A 14,160-nucleotide genomic window follows, 5' to 3' on the forward strand; every position below is an offset into this window, starting at 1 on the left:
GAAAAGCAGGGAGAAGGATTCTAAGGATTCTCAGGACTCTATGTATTATGTTAGCAATTCTTGTAAGTCTATACATATATTTTTATGTTAAAGAAATATGAAATTTATGAGTGATCTGGTGATTTGAACACTAAATGGATATTTTATGTGCTGGTCTTAAGAAATCATTGTTAAATTGTAGATGTGATAACATTTCATGGTTATGATTTTTATCTTTTAGAGATTAACAGAAAATACTTGCAGATAACAGGATATCTGGGATTTTCCTCAAAATAATATGGAAAGCGGGGAAGGGGTTGGGAATATACTTGAAGCAGAATTGGCCGTGAGTGGATAAGTGTTCATACTGGGTGATGAGTACATGGAGATGAATTGTTCACTCTATTTCTACACATATTTGGAGTTTTCCATAATAAAAAGAGAATCAACAAAATGGTGATTTCTTAAACACGTTTCAATTTCAATTTTCCCCACGTAAGCTTTATCAAACTGTACCACTTCATGACTAAATGAAAATGTCATGTTCTCAGCTTATGTCAGATACCAACTTATTCTCTCACAAAACCCTTCAGTTCTGTGGCCAGTGGTTAAATGATCAAATCAATATGGAAAACCAGGCCCAGATTTTGTTGGCAAAGTCTCCTAAATAGTTAATTTCAGAAATGTCCAGTGTACACTAGATGAAATAAACACCATTTTAATTTGGAAATTTTATTTTAAAGATGTCCTTTAGCCCAGCCAGTGTGGTTCAGTGATTGAGGGTCAACCCATGCACCAAGAGGTCACTGGTTCGATTCCCGATCAGGGCACATGCCCCGGTTGTAGGCCAGATCCCCAGTGGGGGTCATGCAGGAGGCAGCTAGTTGATGTTTTCTCTCATTGATGTTTCTATCTCTCTCTCCCTCTCACTTCTTTCTAAAATCAATAAAGAAAAAAAAATTTAAAGATGTCCTTTAATCCCCTTAGATGAAAGTATGCCCTTATTTCTTGAGAAATAGGTACACCAACATGATAATTTTAAATCAAGTATCAATGCAGCAAAGGGCTATGTGCAGCAAGACTCCAGCGGCTCTTCATTTTTATTACCTGAGTTGAAAGAACTCTCAGAAAGATGACAAATATAAATACTTTTCTCAGGCAATACTCAACATTATTCTTTTCTCTCTTCATTAAAGCAGTAACAACACATTTTTCTGTCCATGGCACTGCCTAATTAGTGTCTTATTTAGAAGTCTTGTGATCACTTTGACATCAAGAATTGTGTCATGAAACATGACTACATGTCCTTTGTGCCTATGCTACTGAAATAGACAGTGGTGTTTTTTTCATAAATAATTTGAAAGTAGTTTTTAGCCTAAATGTTCTTAGTAAAATATATGTATAAAATATTATGAAGAAATTTTTCTTACCAGATAAATTTTCAAAATTTTGTTTATGTTAACACTTAATGAAATGATCACTTTAACAGACTTTTATATTAATGGCCAATTTTACATTGTGTTTTTTCAATTCAAAATAAATTTTACCTTCTATTTAATTTTCTTCCTTTTGGACTTTAACATTTCACAATACCTTTATGCCTTAATTAAAGGTTCCAAAAATCTGTATATCAAATCACCTAAAGTCTTTGCATAAGTTATAATAGAAAACATTATGTTATTATACAAGTCACTTTGCAGTCATTATTTGTCTCTTCCACATTTCCTTAATATGGACAGAAAACCATTTCTTACTTCCCACAGGTGATGACAACTTTTTTTGTTATAGTCCATAATTAAAAGTTCTTTATTGGACAAAAGGAAATTCAAATAAGACTGAACAGTTGAAATACATTGCTCTTGCAAGATAATGCTGCTCTTCTTTATCTGTTATCATTGGGTGTAACCTTTCCTCCCTAGATCATTTTAATGCCTTTAGTGACATCAACATCCTTAATCATTGCCTTATAGAACTCACCTTTATTACTAATTTTGCTCTGTATTTCCTACCATACATTTGGGGTTTAAAACCCACAATTAGGATAATTCCATTAGTGTCAAAAGGAGGAATTTCCCCAGACTGGGGTTTTACGAAAAACTCAGGATCACTGTCAGGTAAGAAGTATGCAGTAAATGGATCAGGATATCTGAAACAAAAATATAAATATCATCTTTAAATTTTATCATTACCCCATTCTCTTTGTGAGAACTTGATGACTAGAGTTTATATCCTGCTGTATTGGTCAACAGTTAAACCCTAATGCTGTCATGCAGTCGGATATTTGTAACTTTGTGGAATGCTTACAGAACAGCAGCAAGGAGGCATTTAAAAAATTACTAAAGAGTGTCATTCTTCTCAGTGTGACAATAAGGAATCCTAATGATTTTTTTTCAATCACATCTTACATCTATAGTGTACAAAGAATAAAATGCTTTCCCTATAAAAACTGGAATAACTCAATGTCCTAAATGAAAATTCAGTCATTTGTAAATAATTTTATATCTGAAATGCCTGACCTCAACAGCTATTGTGAAGCCTCTGTTTATACTACTATTCCAATGTGATATTTGCTCACTATCCTATAGTTTTCCACTTGTGAAGTGACATGAAATTAGTTTACAGGTTCATTAAAGATTCTTGGGCCTGAAGATGAGTGGCTATAATATGAAGTGAACTGGGTGACATTTAAGATTCAAGTGACCATTTTCCTGTCAGGGTTGATTACATTTGCAATGAAAGCTGTGAAAGGAGTTGAGGAACTTCTTGGTAGAATAAAGCAGGGGAGAGGCACAGTGCCTGGAAGGTTGCAAGTGGGAAATTTAAAATCCAAACTGACAGGGGAGATGTAGGTAGAAGACAAAGAACAGTTTCCTAGAAAAGATCCACCAGCAAAACATAGAAGAAGATATGGGAGGTTCAGGTTGGGACTTATCCATTCAGCAAATGTGTAGTGAGTATCATGGCAGAGGGCTCGAAAAAGTGGACTTTGGACAGGGATGGCCTAGATTGGAATCCTAGCTCTATCAAGGTGCATGACTTCAGGCTAAATTCTTAGCCTTTTTGTACCTCAGTTTTCATATCTGTTAAATGAAGTTAATTCCTATAAAGCCATTAAATCAGTGCCTGGCATGTGGAAAGTGCTCTATAAGGATTAATCAAAATTAATATAGTCATCATTATGATTGTTTTTTTTGAAACCTTTTGTTACCCATGCTAGGCATTGATGCACAATCCATTTCTGAACAAAATACAAAACTGGAAATACAAAAGACAGGAGATATATATATATATATATATATATATATATATATATATATATATAACTTGGCTGGGAAGATAAGGCACATGCATTAATAGAAAAATAACAATTATTGACTTATACAATGCTATAGGAGTTTAAGGTCTGATTGGTTAAGTAAGATTTTATTGTGATGGAAATAACAAAGAATAGAATTCAGGAAGTTGGAGAGGTGATAAGAAGGGCAGTTAGAAACAGAAATAAAATAAAGACAAGTAAGAGAGTAATGGATAAGACAGGCTCTGATAATAGTGAGTTTTCCCCCATGGGACTGAAAAAGATCTGCTTTAGACAGCAGAGAGAAGAAATCTGGAAGGTGTGAGCGGGCTAGGACCATGAACTGCATATATAATTTAGATGCCACCTTGGCTAAGAAACACAGAACTATCAAATGTTTTTGACAAGGGAAGGTACATGCATGTCAGTAACATTGTTTAAAGGAAATTGGTTTTACTACAACATATAAAATAGATTGGAATGAAAGGAACTACAGATGGTATTAGTGAAATAAAATATATATTGAATTAGGAGTAGCAAATGGTAACATTATTTATAATTGAAACATAATTTGTGAGCTTTATTCCAAATGTTTTTTTTTTCTAATATTGCATTTGAGTAAATTATTGTTTATGAGGAAATCAGATAAAACTATTTCACCAGCCCTGAAAAACTTTTTGAATACATTAAATCAATTTACATGTAAATAAAAATATCTACTAACTTGAAATATCTTTGGAAATTTTAAATAGACTACAATGGATTCAAGATGGCTAAGTGAAACCCAGTCCTATCCAATGCAAGAGCTCCAAATATAACAGGTGATTGATTATACATTTAACTGTCTATCATTGATTTTGAACTAAGTACATAAAATTCATCCTGGCCTGCTTGACACCTCTGTAAAGTAAATTTCTATTTTACTCCCAGGGACCAACATGAGCCATCATGAAACATGGCAGAGAAGTCATTTATTTTCTAAATGAAGAGAAACAAAAAGTTAAGTGCTGACTTTCCCTATTCTACTTTTCAGACCTTGTACAGCACAAGTGGGTAATGTGCTCACTATGACCCAGTAACATGAAACCTGCCTCTCTCCACTCATCAAAGCTCAGCTTTCTGTGATCAGTAGACATTCTTACTCTCATTCAGAAGAGATCTGACCTACACAGGCCCTGTAGTAAAGAAAATTAGAGTAATTATCATCAGACTTTAGTCAGCACTTTGACTACAGAATTTCAGGAAGCATTTATATGCAACTATAGTGTATTTAAAATATTTTGTACAGGATTCATTTCCAGTTGACTGGAGAGGTTAACAAATCCTGTCCCCAAAAATTAACTATAAAGCTGGAAAAACTGTTAAAAATAACCATTTCATGGATAAAAAAGTTGTGGTACATATACACAGTGGAGTACTATGCGGCTGTAAGAAAGAAAGATCTCTTATCCTTTGAGATGACATGGAGGGACCTGGAAAGTATTATCCTAAGCGAAACAAACCAAACAGAGAAAGACAAGTACCATATGATCTCACTTATTTGTGGAATATAATGAACATAACAGTCTGAGGAATGGGGTAGTCCCAGAGACGAGGAAGTGGGGTACAGACTGACAATTCCCAGAAGAGGGGGTCGTGGGGGAGAGAGAAACCACAGAACTTCTATGCCTGTATTCATGAACAATGGACATGGACAAAAAGCTGGGGACAGGGTGGGGGAGGAGGGGGAGGTGGGATTAGTAGGAGAAAAAGGAGAAACATCTATAACAAAAATCAATTAATTAAATTGAAAAAATGATAGAAAAAAATAAAAATAAAAATAATACTAAAAAACTTGGATCTACATGAAGAAAGGAAAATCTTGGAAGAAAGAATAACTAAAGGTAAAATATAAACTTTATTTTTATTATCCTTAATTGATCTAACAGGTAAAATTTTGTTCAAATAATAATAGCAATAACATATTTGCTTACATATCACTGTGTGTGTGTGTATATATAATATATATATGCGCACTTATATATAAGTGAAATGAATGACAGCAGTGAAACAAGGTTTGGGAGGAACGAATTAGGATTGGTTTGTTGTTATAAGATACATTACCTGTGAAATGTATTGCATTATTTGAAAATGGACCTGCATTACTTATAAATGTATATTGCAAACTCTAGGGCAACCATTAAAAAATGTGAAAAAAGAAATTTAACATAAAAAAAAGACAGAATGGAATCATACAAAATGTTCAATTAAAGTCACATAAGGGAGAAAAAGAAGAGAAGAAAAAAATAAGTACAAAAGATAAGGGCAGCAACAAAAAAAATAATGGATACATGGTAGATATCAATCCAGCTATATCAATAATCACTTTGAATATCAATGGTCTACATACACCATTTGAAAGACATTATCAGTCAATCAAAAACCATAATCTAACTAAACTTATCAGGATAATGATCACTTTGTAAGTTATATAAATGTCTAATTACTATGTTGTACACCAGAAACTAACATATTGTATGTCAAATGTAATTGAAAAGTTTAAAAAAATTTTTAAATCATTAAAAAAATGACCCAACTATATGTTATCCACAAGAAGCCCATTTTAAATGTACAGACATATAGATCAAAAGTAAAGGGATGAATAAAAAAATATACCATATCACCTCACACCTGTCAGAATGGCCGCCATCAACAAATCATCAAACAACAAGTGTTGGCGAGGGAGGGTGTGGAGAAAAGGGGACTCTAGTGCACTGCTGGTGGGAATGCAGACTGGTGCAGCCACTATGGAAAACAATATGGTGTCACCTCAAAAAATTAAAAATTGATCTTCCATTTGACCCAGTGATCCCACTTCTAGGAATATACCCTAAGAAGCATAAAACACCAATAAGAAAGAATATATGTACCCCCATGTTTGTAGCAGCACTATTTACAATCGCTAAGATCTGGAAACAGCCCAAGTGCCCATCAGTAGATGAATGGATCAAAAAGCTGTGGTACATATACACAATGGAGTACTACGCAGCGGTAAGAAAGAAAGATCTCTTATCCTTTGAGACTACATGGAGGGACCTGAAAGTATCATCCTAAGTGAAACAAGCCAAACAGAGAAAGACAAATTTCATATGATCTCATTGATTTGTGGAATATAATGAACATAACAGTTTGAGGAATGGGGTAGTCCCAGAGACGCGGAAGCGGGGTACAGACTGACAATCCCCTAAGGAGTGGGGAGGTGGGGGAGGGATGAACCACAGAACTTATACGCATGTATGCATGAACAGTGGACAAGGACGACAATCTGGGGAAGGGGCAGGGAGGGGAGTGAGAGGGGGGAATCAGTGGGGGAAAAAAGGAGAATCATCTGTAACAAAAATTAATCAATAAAAAAAATAAAAATAAATAAAAATATATATATACCATGCTAACAGCCATCAAAAGAAAGCAGAAGTAACTAAATGAGTTTCAGAAAAAGCAGACTTCAAAGCAAGGAAAGTTATCAGGGATAAAGAAGGGCATTACATAATAACAAAGGTGACAAGTCTCCAAGAAGACATAATAATTATTAACATGTATGCACTAATTATAAAGCATCAAACTACGTGAAGTAAAAACTGATAGAACTGCAAGGAGAAATAGATGAATCCAGTATCACCATTGGAGACTTCAAGACCCCTCAGAAATACACCGATCCAGTGGGTAGAAAGTCAGCAAAGACATAGTTGAACTCAATAACACCATCAGTCAACTGGATCTAATTAACATCTATAGACTACTTCTTACAACAACAGCAGAATTCACATTTTTCTCACGCTCATATGGAACATTCACCAAGACAGACCACATTCTGGTCCATCAAACATATTTTAACAAATTAAAAAAACTCAAATCATATAATATAATGCAATTTAAGTAGAAATCAATAACAGAAAGATAACATAAAAAACTAAAAATATATGCAAATTAAACAACATGCTTCTAAATAACACCTGGGCCAAAGGAGAACTTTAAAAATATTTTAATGAAAATTAAATTACAACTTCTCAAAATTTGTGGGATTTGGTGAAATAGTATTTAGAGGGAAATCTGTAGCATTAAATGCATATATTAGATAAGAAGAAAATTTTAAAATAATCTATTTCCAGCTTAGAAAACTAGAAAAAGAACAATTAAACCAAAAATAAACAGAAGAAAATAAATAAGAATTAGAGAAAAAAATCAGTGAGATTAAAAACAGGAAATCAATAGAGAAAAATCAATAAAAATATATGCTTGCTCCTTGAAAAGATCAATAAAATTATAAACCTCTAGCCAGGAAAATTAAGAGAAAGGAAAAGAGAGGATATAAATTACTAATATAAGAAATGAGGGAGAAAAAAAATGGCGGCAGAGTGAATGGGGCAACACAAACCATCTCCCAGGAACAAACTGGATTTACAACTAAAATAAAGACAAATCATCAGGAAGGGGCAACCGAAAGGAAGCCTGGAGGACCACATAACCAGGGACACTGACTCAATCCTGGTAGGCTTGCAAGGACCCTAGAGGGGGCCGGGAGCCCACAGTCCCCAGCGGCCTGGGCTGGGACCAGCGGATTCAGCTGGGACCAGGCGACTCAGCTGGAAGCTGCTGGTGCCTCAGCTGGGTGCCACGACCTCGGCTGGTGCTTCAGACTCCCAGACTCCCCTGCCCTTAGCTGGGATCAGCACCCTCAGGTTAAAAGTCCCAGGCGGCACCATGATGCAGAGTCTGGACAGAGGCTAAATTGGCAGCAGCCACTCACCTTGGGCTCCGGCAGAGGGAAGGCAGACTGGACTGGAACTGTGTGGGGACACTCAGGATTTGGAGGGTGCTTATAGCTTTTGCTGAGTGCAGCCACACAGGACTGTGATCATCTTACTCCTTCCCAGGGCCCTGGGGAGAGGTGGCAGCCCCTCCCTCAGAGATTCAACTCCACCTGGTGCCCATTGAAATGCTAATTGAGGCCCATTAACAACCAGCAGCTGCCCCACCCTCAGGAAATCCTCTTACACTGAGCACCTGAGGAAGATTTTCAGGCAACTCAGAAACCAGGGTTCTTCAGGTGACCTCTAGTAAAAGCCTCAAAAAAAAAAAAAAAAAAAAAAAAAGCTGGGGAAAGGTAAGACTTGACAGTGGTGGTTAAAGTAGGTCCTCTCTGCCTCATCCAAACCCAGGAGAGGGAGCCACAAAAAGCGGAACACCAACACCCACAGGGAAAATTTGGCAGACTCCAAAGCCCACTGTGATAGCCAAAATGGTGAAAAACAGAAATAAAAGCCAAATGAAAGAACAAGAGACCTCTACCAAAGATGAGATAAATGAGATGCAGTTAAGCAAGTTAACAAAACTAGAATTCAGAGCCATGATCTTGAGGAAGCTCAACAGTATATATAAGGACATGAGCACCATGAGTAAAGACATAGAAATGTTGAAAATCAACCTGTTAGAAATTAAAAACGACACATCAGAAATGAAAAACACATTGGAAGGTCTAAAAAGCAGAGTAGAGGAAGCTGAGGACCGCATAAGTGAATTAGAAGACAGGATAGAAAAAAATCAACCAATCAAAAAACCAAAAGGAAAAAACAATTAAAAAACACAAAGACAGCTTAAGAGAACTGTGGGACAACTGGAAATATAATAATATTCGCATCATAGGAGTCCCCGAAGAAGAAAATGAGCAATGGTTAGAGAATATATTCAAAGCAATAGTGACAGAAAACTTTCCTAATATGGTGAAGGAAGAAGGCATTCAAGTTCAAGAAGCACAGAGAGCCCAAAGTAAGAAGAACGCAAATAGGCCCACACCAACACACATAGTAATCAAAGTGCCAAAAATTAAAGACAAAGGGAGAATCCTAAAGGCAGCAAGAGATAAGAAACATGTTACCTACAAAGGAAACCCCATAAGGCTCTCAGGTGACTTCTCACAAGAAACACTACAGGCCAGAAGGAAATGGCATGAAGTAATCAAGGTCATGAAAAACAAGGATCTGAATCCAAGACTACTCTACCCAGCAAGGCTATCATTCAAAATGGAAGGTCACATAAAGAGCTTCCTAGACAAAAAAAGGTTAAGGGAATACATTAGCACCAAACCAGCACTGCAAGAAATGTTAAAAGAACTGCTGTAATTAGCAGGAGAAATGGGAAGAAAAATAGAACCACACTAAACAAAAAATGGCAATAAATAAGTACATATCAATAATCACCTTAAATGTAAATAGATTGAATGCCCCCATAAAAGGACACAGAGTAGCTGATTGGATAAGGAAACATGACTCATCTATATGTTGTTTACAAGAGACCCACCTCACAACAAAAGACTCACATAGATTTAAAGTGAAGAGATGGAAAAAAATCTTCCAAGCAAACGGAAAGGAAAAAAAAGCTGGGGTAGCAATACTCATATCTGATAAAATAGACTTCAAAATGAAGGCCATAACTAGAGACAGAGAAGGCCACTAAATGATAATTACAGGATCTATCCAACAGGAAGATATAACCTTGATAAACATATATGCACCCAATATAGGAGCACCAAAATATATTAAAAATCTTCTGGAGGACTTCAAAGGAGAAATCGATAGCAATACAATCAGAGCAGGGGACTTCAACACCCAGCTGACATCACTGGATAGATCCTCTAGACAAAATATTAGCAAGCAAACAGAGACTCTAAATGAAGCACTAGACCAAATGGATTTAATAGATATCTACCGAGAATTACACCCCAAAACTACAGAATTCACATTCTTCTCAAGTGCACATGGGACATTCTCAAAAACAGATCACATGTTAGGGCACAAACTAAGTCTCTACAAGTTCAAGAAGACTGAAATCATATCAAGCATCTTCTCAGATCGCAATGGCATGAAACTAGAAATCAATTGCAACAAGAACATACAAAGACATTTGAGCACATGGAAGCTAAATAGCATGTTATTAAACAATGAATGGGTCATCGAGGAGATCAAGGAAGAAATCAAAAACTTCATGGAAACCAATGAAAATGAAGACACAACAACACAAAATCTATGGGATACAGCGAAAGCAGGTCTGAGAGGGAAGTTCATAGCACGACAGTCCTACCTCAAAAAACAAGAAAAATCTCTAATAGACTATCTAACCTCACAACTTAAAGAACTAGAGAGCAAACAAAAAGAAAACCCCAGAGCAAGTAGAAGGAAGAAAATAGTAAAGTTCAGAGCAGAAATAAATGACATAGGGACCAAAAAAAAAAAAAAAAGAAAGAAAGAAACAATTCAAAGGGTCAATGAAACAAAGACCTGGTTTTTCAAAAAGATAAACAAGATTGATGGACCCTTAGCTAGACTCACCAAGAAACAAAGAGAGAGAACCCAAATACACAAAATCAGAAATGAAAGAGGAGAGGTAACAACTGACACCACAGAAATACAAAAGATCGTTTAACAACTACTATGAAGAATTATATGGCAACAAATTTGACAATCTAAGTGAAATGGACAAATTTCTAGAAACACACAGTCTCCCAAAACTGAACCACAAAGAGATAGAAAAGTTGAACAGAACAATAACAACAGAAGGAATTGAAGATGTAACCAAGACTCTCCAAGCAAACAAAATCCCAGGCCCAGATGGCTTCATGGAGGAATTTTACCAAACATTCAAAGAAGAACTAATACCCATTCTCCTCAAACTATTTCAAAAAATTCAAGAAGAAGGAAGACTTCCAAACTTGTTTTATGATGCCAGCATAATTCTAATTCCAAATCCAGAAAAAGATACTACAAAAAAAGAAAACTACAAGCCAATTCCCCTGACGAACATAGACGCCAAAATCCTGAACAAAATACTCGCAAATTGGCTTCAGCAATACACCAAAAAAATTATCCACCATGACCAAGTGGAATTCACCCCAGGGATGGAAGGCTGGTACAATATTCGCAAATCAATAAACGTGATACACCACATAAATAAAATGAAGAATAAAAACCACATGATCACATCAATAGATGCCGAAAAAGCCTTCGACAAAATCCAGCATCCATTTCTGATAAAAACGCTCAGCAATACCAGAGGGATCATATCTAGACATAATACAGGCCATATATGAAAGACCAATAGCCAACATCATACTCAATGGGCAATAACTAAAAGCATTTCCCTTAAGTACAGGAACAAAGCAAGGATGCCTACTTTCACCACTCTTATTTAACATAGTACTGGAAGTCTTAGCCACAGCAATAAGACATAAAGAAAAAATAAAGGGGATCCATATTGGAAAGGAGGAAGTGAAACTGTCATTATTTGCAGATGACATGATACTATATGTAGAAAACCCCAAAGATTCGATCAAAAATTTACTAGACTTAATAAATGAATTTGGCAAAGTAGCAGGATACAAAATTAACATCAAGAAATTGATGGCATTCTTATACACCAAGGATGAATTCACAGAAAGAGAAACTAAGAAAACAATGCCATTTACCATTGCGGCAAAAAAATTAAGATACCTAGGAATAAACTTAACCAAAGAAATAAAGGACCTATTCGCAGAAAACTACAGGTGATTGAAAAAAGAAATAGAGGAAGATATAAAAAAGTGGAAGCACATACCCTGTTCATGGATTGGAAGAATTAACATCATTAAAATGTCCATACTACCCAAAGCAATCTATAGATTCAATGCAATCCCCATCAAAATACCAACGGCATACTTCACAGAATTAGAACAAGTACTTCAAAAGTTCATATGGAACCAAAAAAGACCTCGGATAGCCACAGCAATCTTGAAAAGGAAGAACAAAGTTGGAGGGATCACATTACCCGATTTCAGGTTATACTACAAAGTGACTGTAATCAAAATAGCCTGGTACTGGCACAAGAACAGGCATATAGACCAGTGGAACAGAACAGAGAACCTAGAAATGGACCCAAGGCAATACGCTCAATTACTATTTGACAAAGGTGGCAAGAGTATACAGTGGAGTAAGGACAGCCTCTTTAATAAATGGTGTTGGGAAAATTGGACAGCTACATGCAGAAAAATGAAACTAGACCATCAACTTACACCCTACACAAGAATAAACTCAAAATGGATAAAAGACTTAAATGTGACTCATTGAATCCATAAAAATCCTAGAAGAAACTGTAGGCAACAAAATTTCAGACATCATACGCAGCAGAATTTTCACTGACACATCACCTAAGGCAATAGAAACAAAGGAGAAAATGAACACATGGGACTACATCAAACTCAAAAGCTTCTGCACAGCAAAAGATACAATCATCAAAACGGAAAGGCTACCCACTGTATGGGAGAGCATAATTGCCAATGATATATCAGATAAGGGGTTAATTTCCAATACATATAGAGTGCTCATACAACTCCACAAAATGAAGAGAAAGAACCCAATTAAAAATGGGCAGAGGAAATAAATACACACCTCTCCATACTGGACATACAAATGTCTAAGAGACATATGAAGAAATGCTCATCATCACTAATCATCAGAGAGATGCAAATTAAAACAACAATGAGGTATCACCTCACACCTGTAAGAATGGCCGCCATCAACAAATCATCAAACAACAAGTGTTGGCGAGGGTGTGGAGAAAAGTGGACTCTAGTACACTGCTGGTGGGAATGCAGACTGGTGCAGCCACTATGGAAAACAATATGGTGTTACCTCAAAAAATTAAAAATTGAACTTCCATTTGACCCAGTGATCCCACTTCTAGGAATATACCCTAAGAAGCCTGATACACCAATCAGAAAGAATATATGTACCCCCATGTTTGTAGCAGCACTATTTACAATAGCTAAGATCTGGAAACAGCCCAAGTGTCCATCAATAGACGAATGGATAAAAAATCAGTGGTACATATACACAATCGAGTACTACGCAGATGTAAGAAAAAATGATCTCTTATCCTTTGAGATGACATGGAGGGACTTGAAAAGTATCATCCTAAGTGAAACAAGCCAAACAGAGAAAGACAAGTATCATCTGTTCTCATTTATTTGTGGAATATAATGAACATAACAGTCTGAGGAATGGGGTAGTCCCAGAGACGTGGAGGTGGGGTTCAGACTGACAATCCCCAGAAGAGGGGCTGGTTGGGGAGAGATAAACCACAGAACTTATATGCATGTACGCATGAACAGTGGACATGGACAACAAACTGGTGACTGGGTAGGGAGGGAGGGGGAGGGGGAATCAGTGGGGGAAAAGGGAGAATCATCTGTAAAAAAATTAATTAATAAAAAATACATAAATTTAAAAAAAAAGTTATGAAAGGAGACCTGGCTGTTGTGGCTCAGTGGTTGTGTATTGACTCATGCACCAAGAGGTTGACAGTTCGATTTCCGGTCAGGGCACATGCCTAGGTTGTGGTCCCAAACCCCAGTGGGGGACATGCAGGAGTGGTCAATCGATGTTCTCTCTTATCAATGTTTCTATCTCTCTCTCCCTTTTCCTTCCTCTCTCTCTAAAATCAATGAACGGAAAAAAAGTAAAAAAAAAAAAATGAAGAAGGGACATCACCACAAATCTCATGGAAATTTAAAGGATAATAAAGAAGTACTCTGAACAACTATATGCAAGTAAATGTGATATCCTAGATGAAACTGACCAATTTCTTGAAAGACCCAAACTTCTAAAACCCATATAAGAAGAAACAAATGATGTGAAGAGGTCTTTATCTATTAAAGAAATTGAATCAGCAACCAATAACCTTCCGAAAGAGAAAAAAGGAGGTCCAGATAGGTTCACCGGTAAATTTTAGCACAGATTGTGACAGACAAAAGTCAATTGCTTTGCTATTTACCAAAGATGAACAAGTAGAATTTTGAATTAACACAAGACAATTTACAT

General features: G+C 36.2%; 1 protein-coding gene across 1 annotated transcript in view; it reads right to left on the bottom strand.

The window, feature by feature from the left end:
- Nucleotides 1-14,160, bottom strand: part of CFAP47 (cilia and flagella associated protein 47) — a 442,571-nt gene that overhangs the window by 3,581 nt on the left and 424,830 nt on the right. The window contains exon 64 of the mRNA XM_036270144.1: nucleotides 1,957-2,125. Within this exon, the coding sequence (XP_036126037.1) occupies nucleotides 1,957-2,125 (169 nt within the window). The remainder of the gene's footprint in view (nucleotides 1-1,956; nucleotides 2,126-14,160) is intronic.

The sequence above is a fragment of the Molossus molossus genome, unplaced genomic scaffold (genome assembly GCF_014108415.1).
Source record: "Molossus molossus isolate mMolMol1 unplaced genomic scaffold, mMolMol1.p scaffold_m16_p_2, whole genome shotgun sequence".
Classification (NCBI taxonomy): Eukaryota; Metazoa; Chordata; class Mammalia; order Chiroptera; family Molossidae; genus Molossus; species Molossus molossus.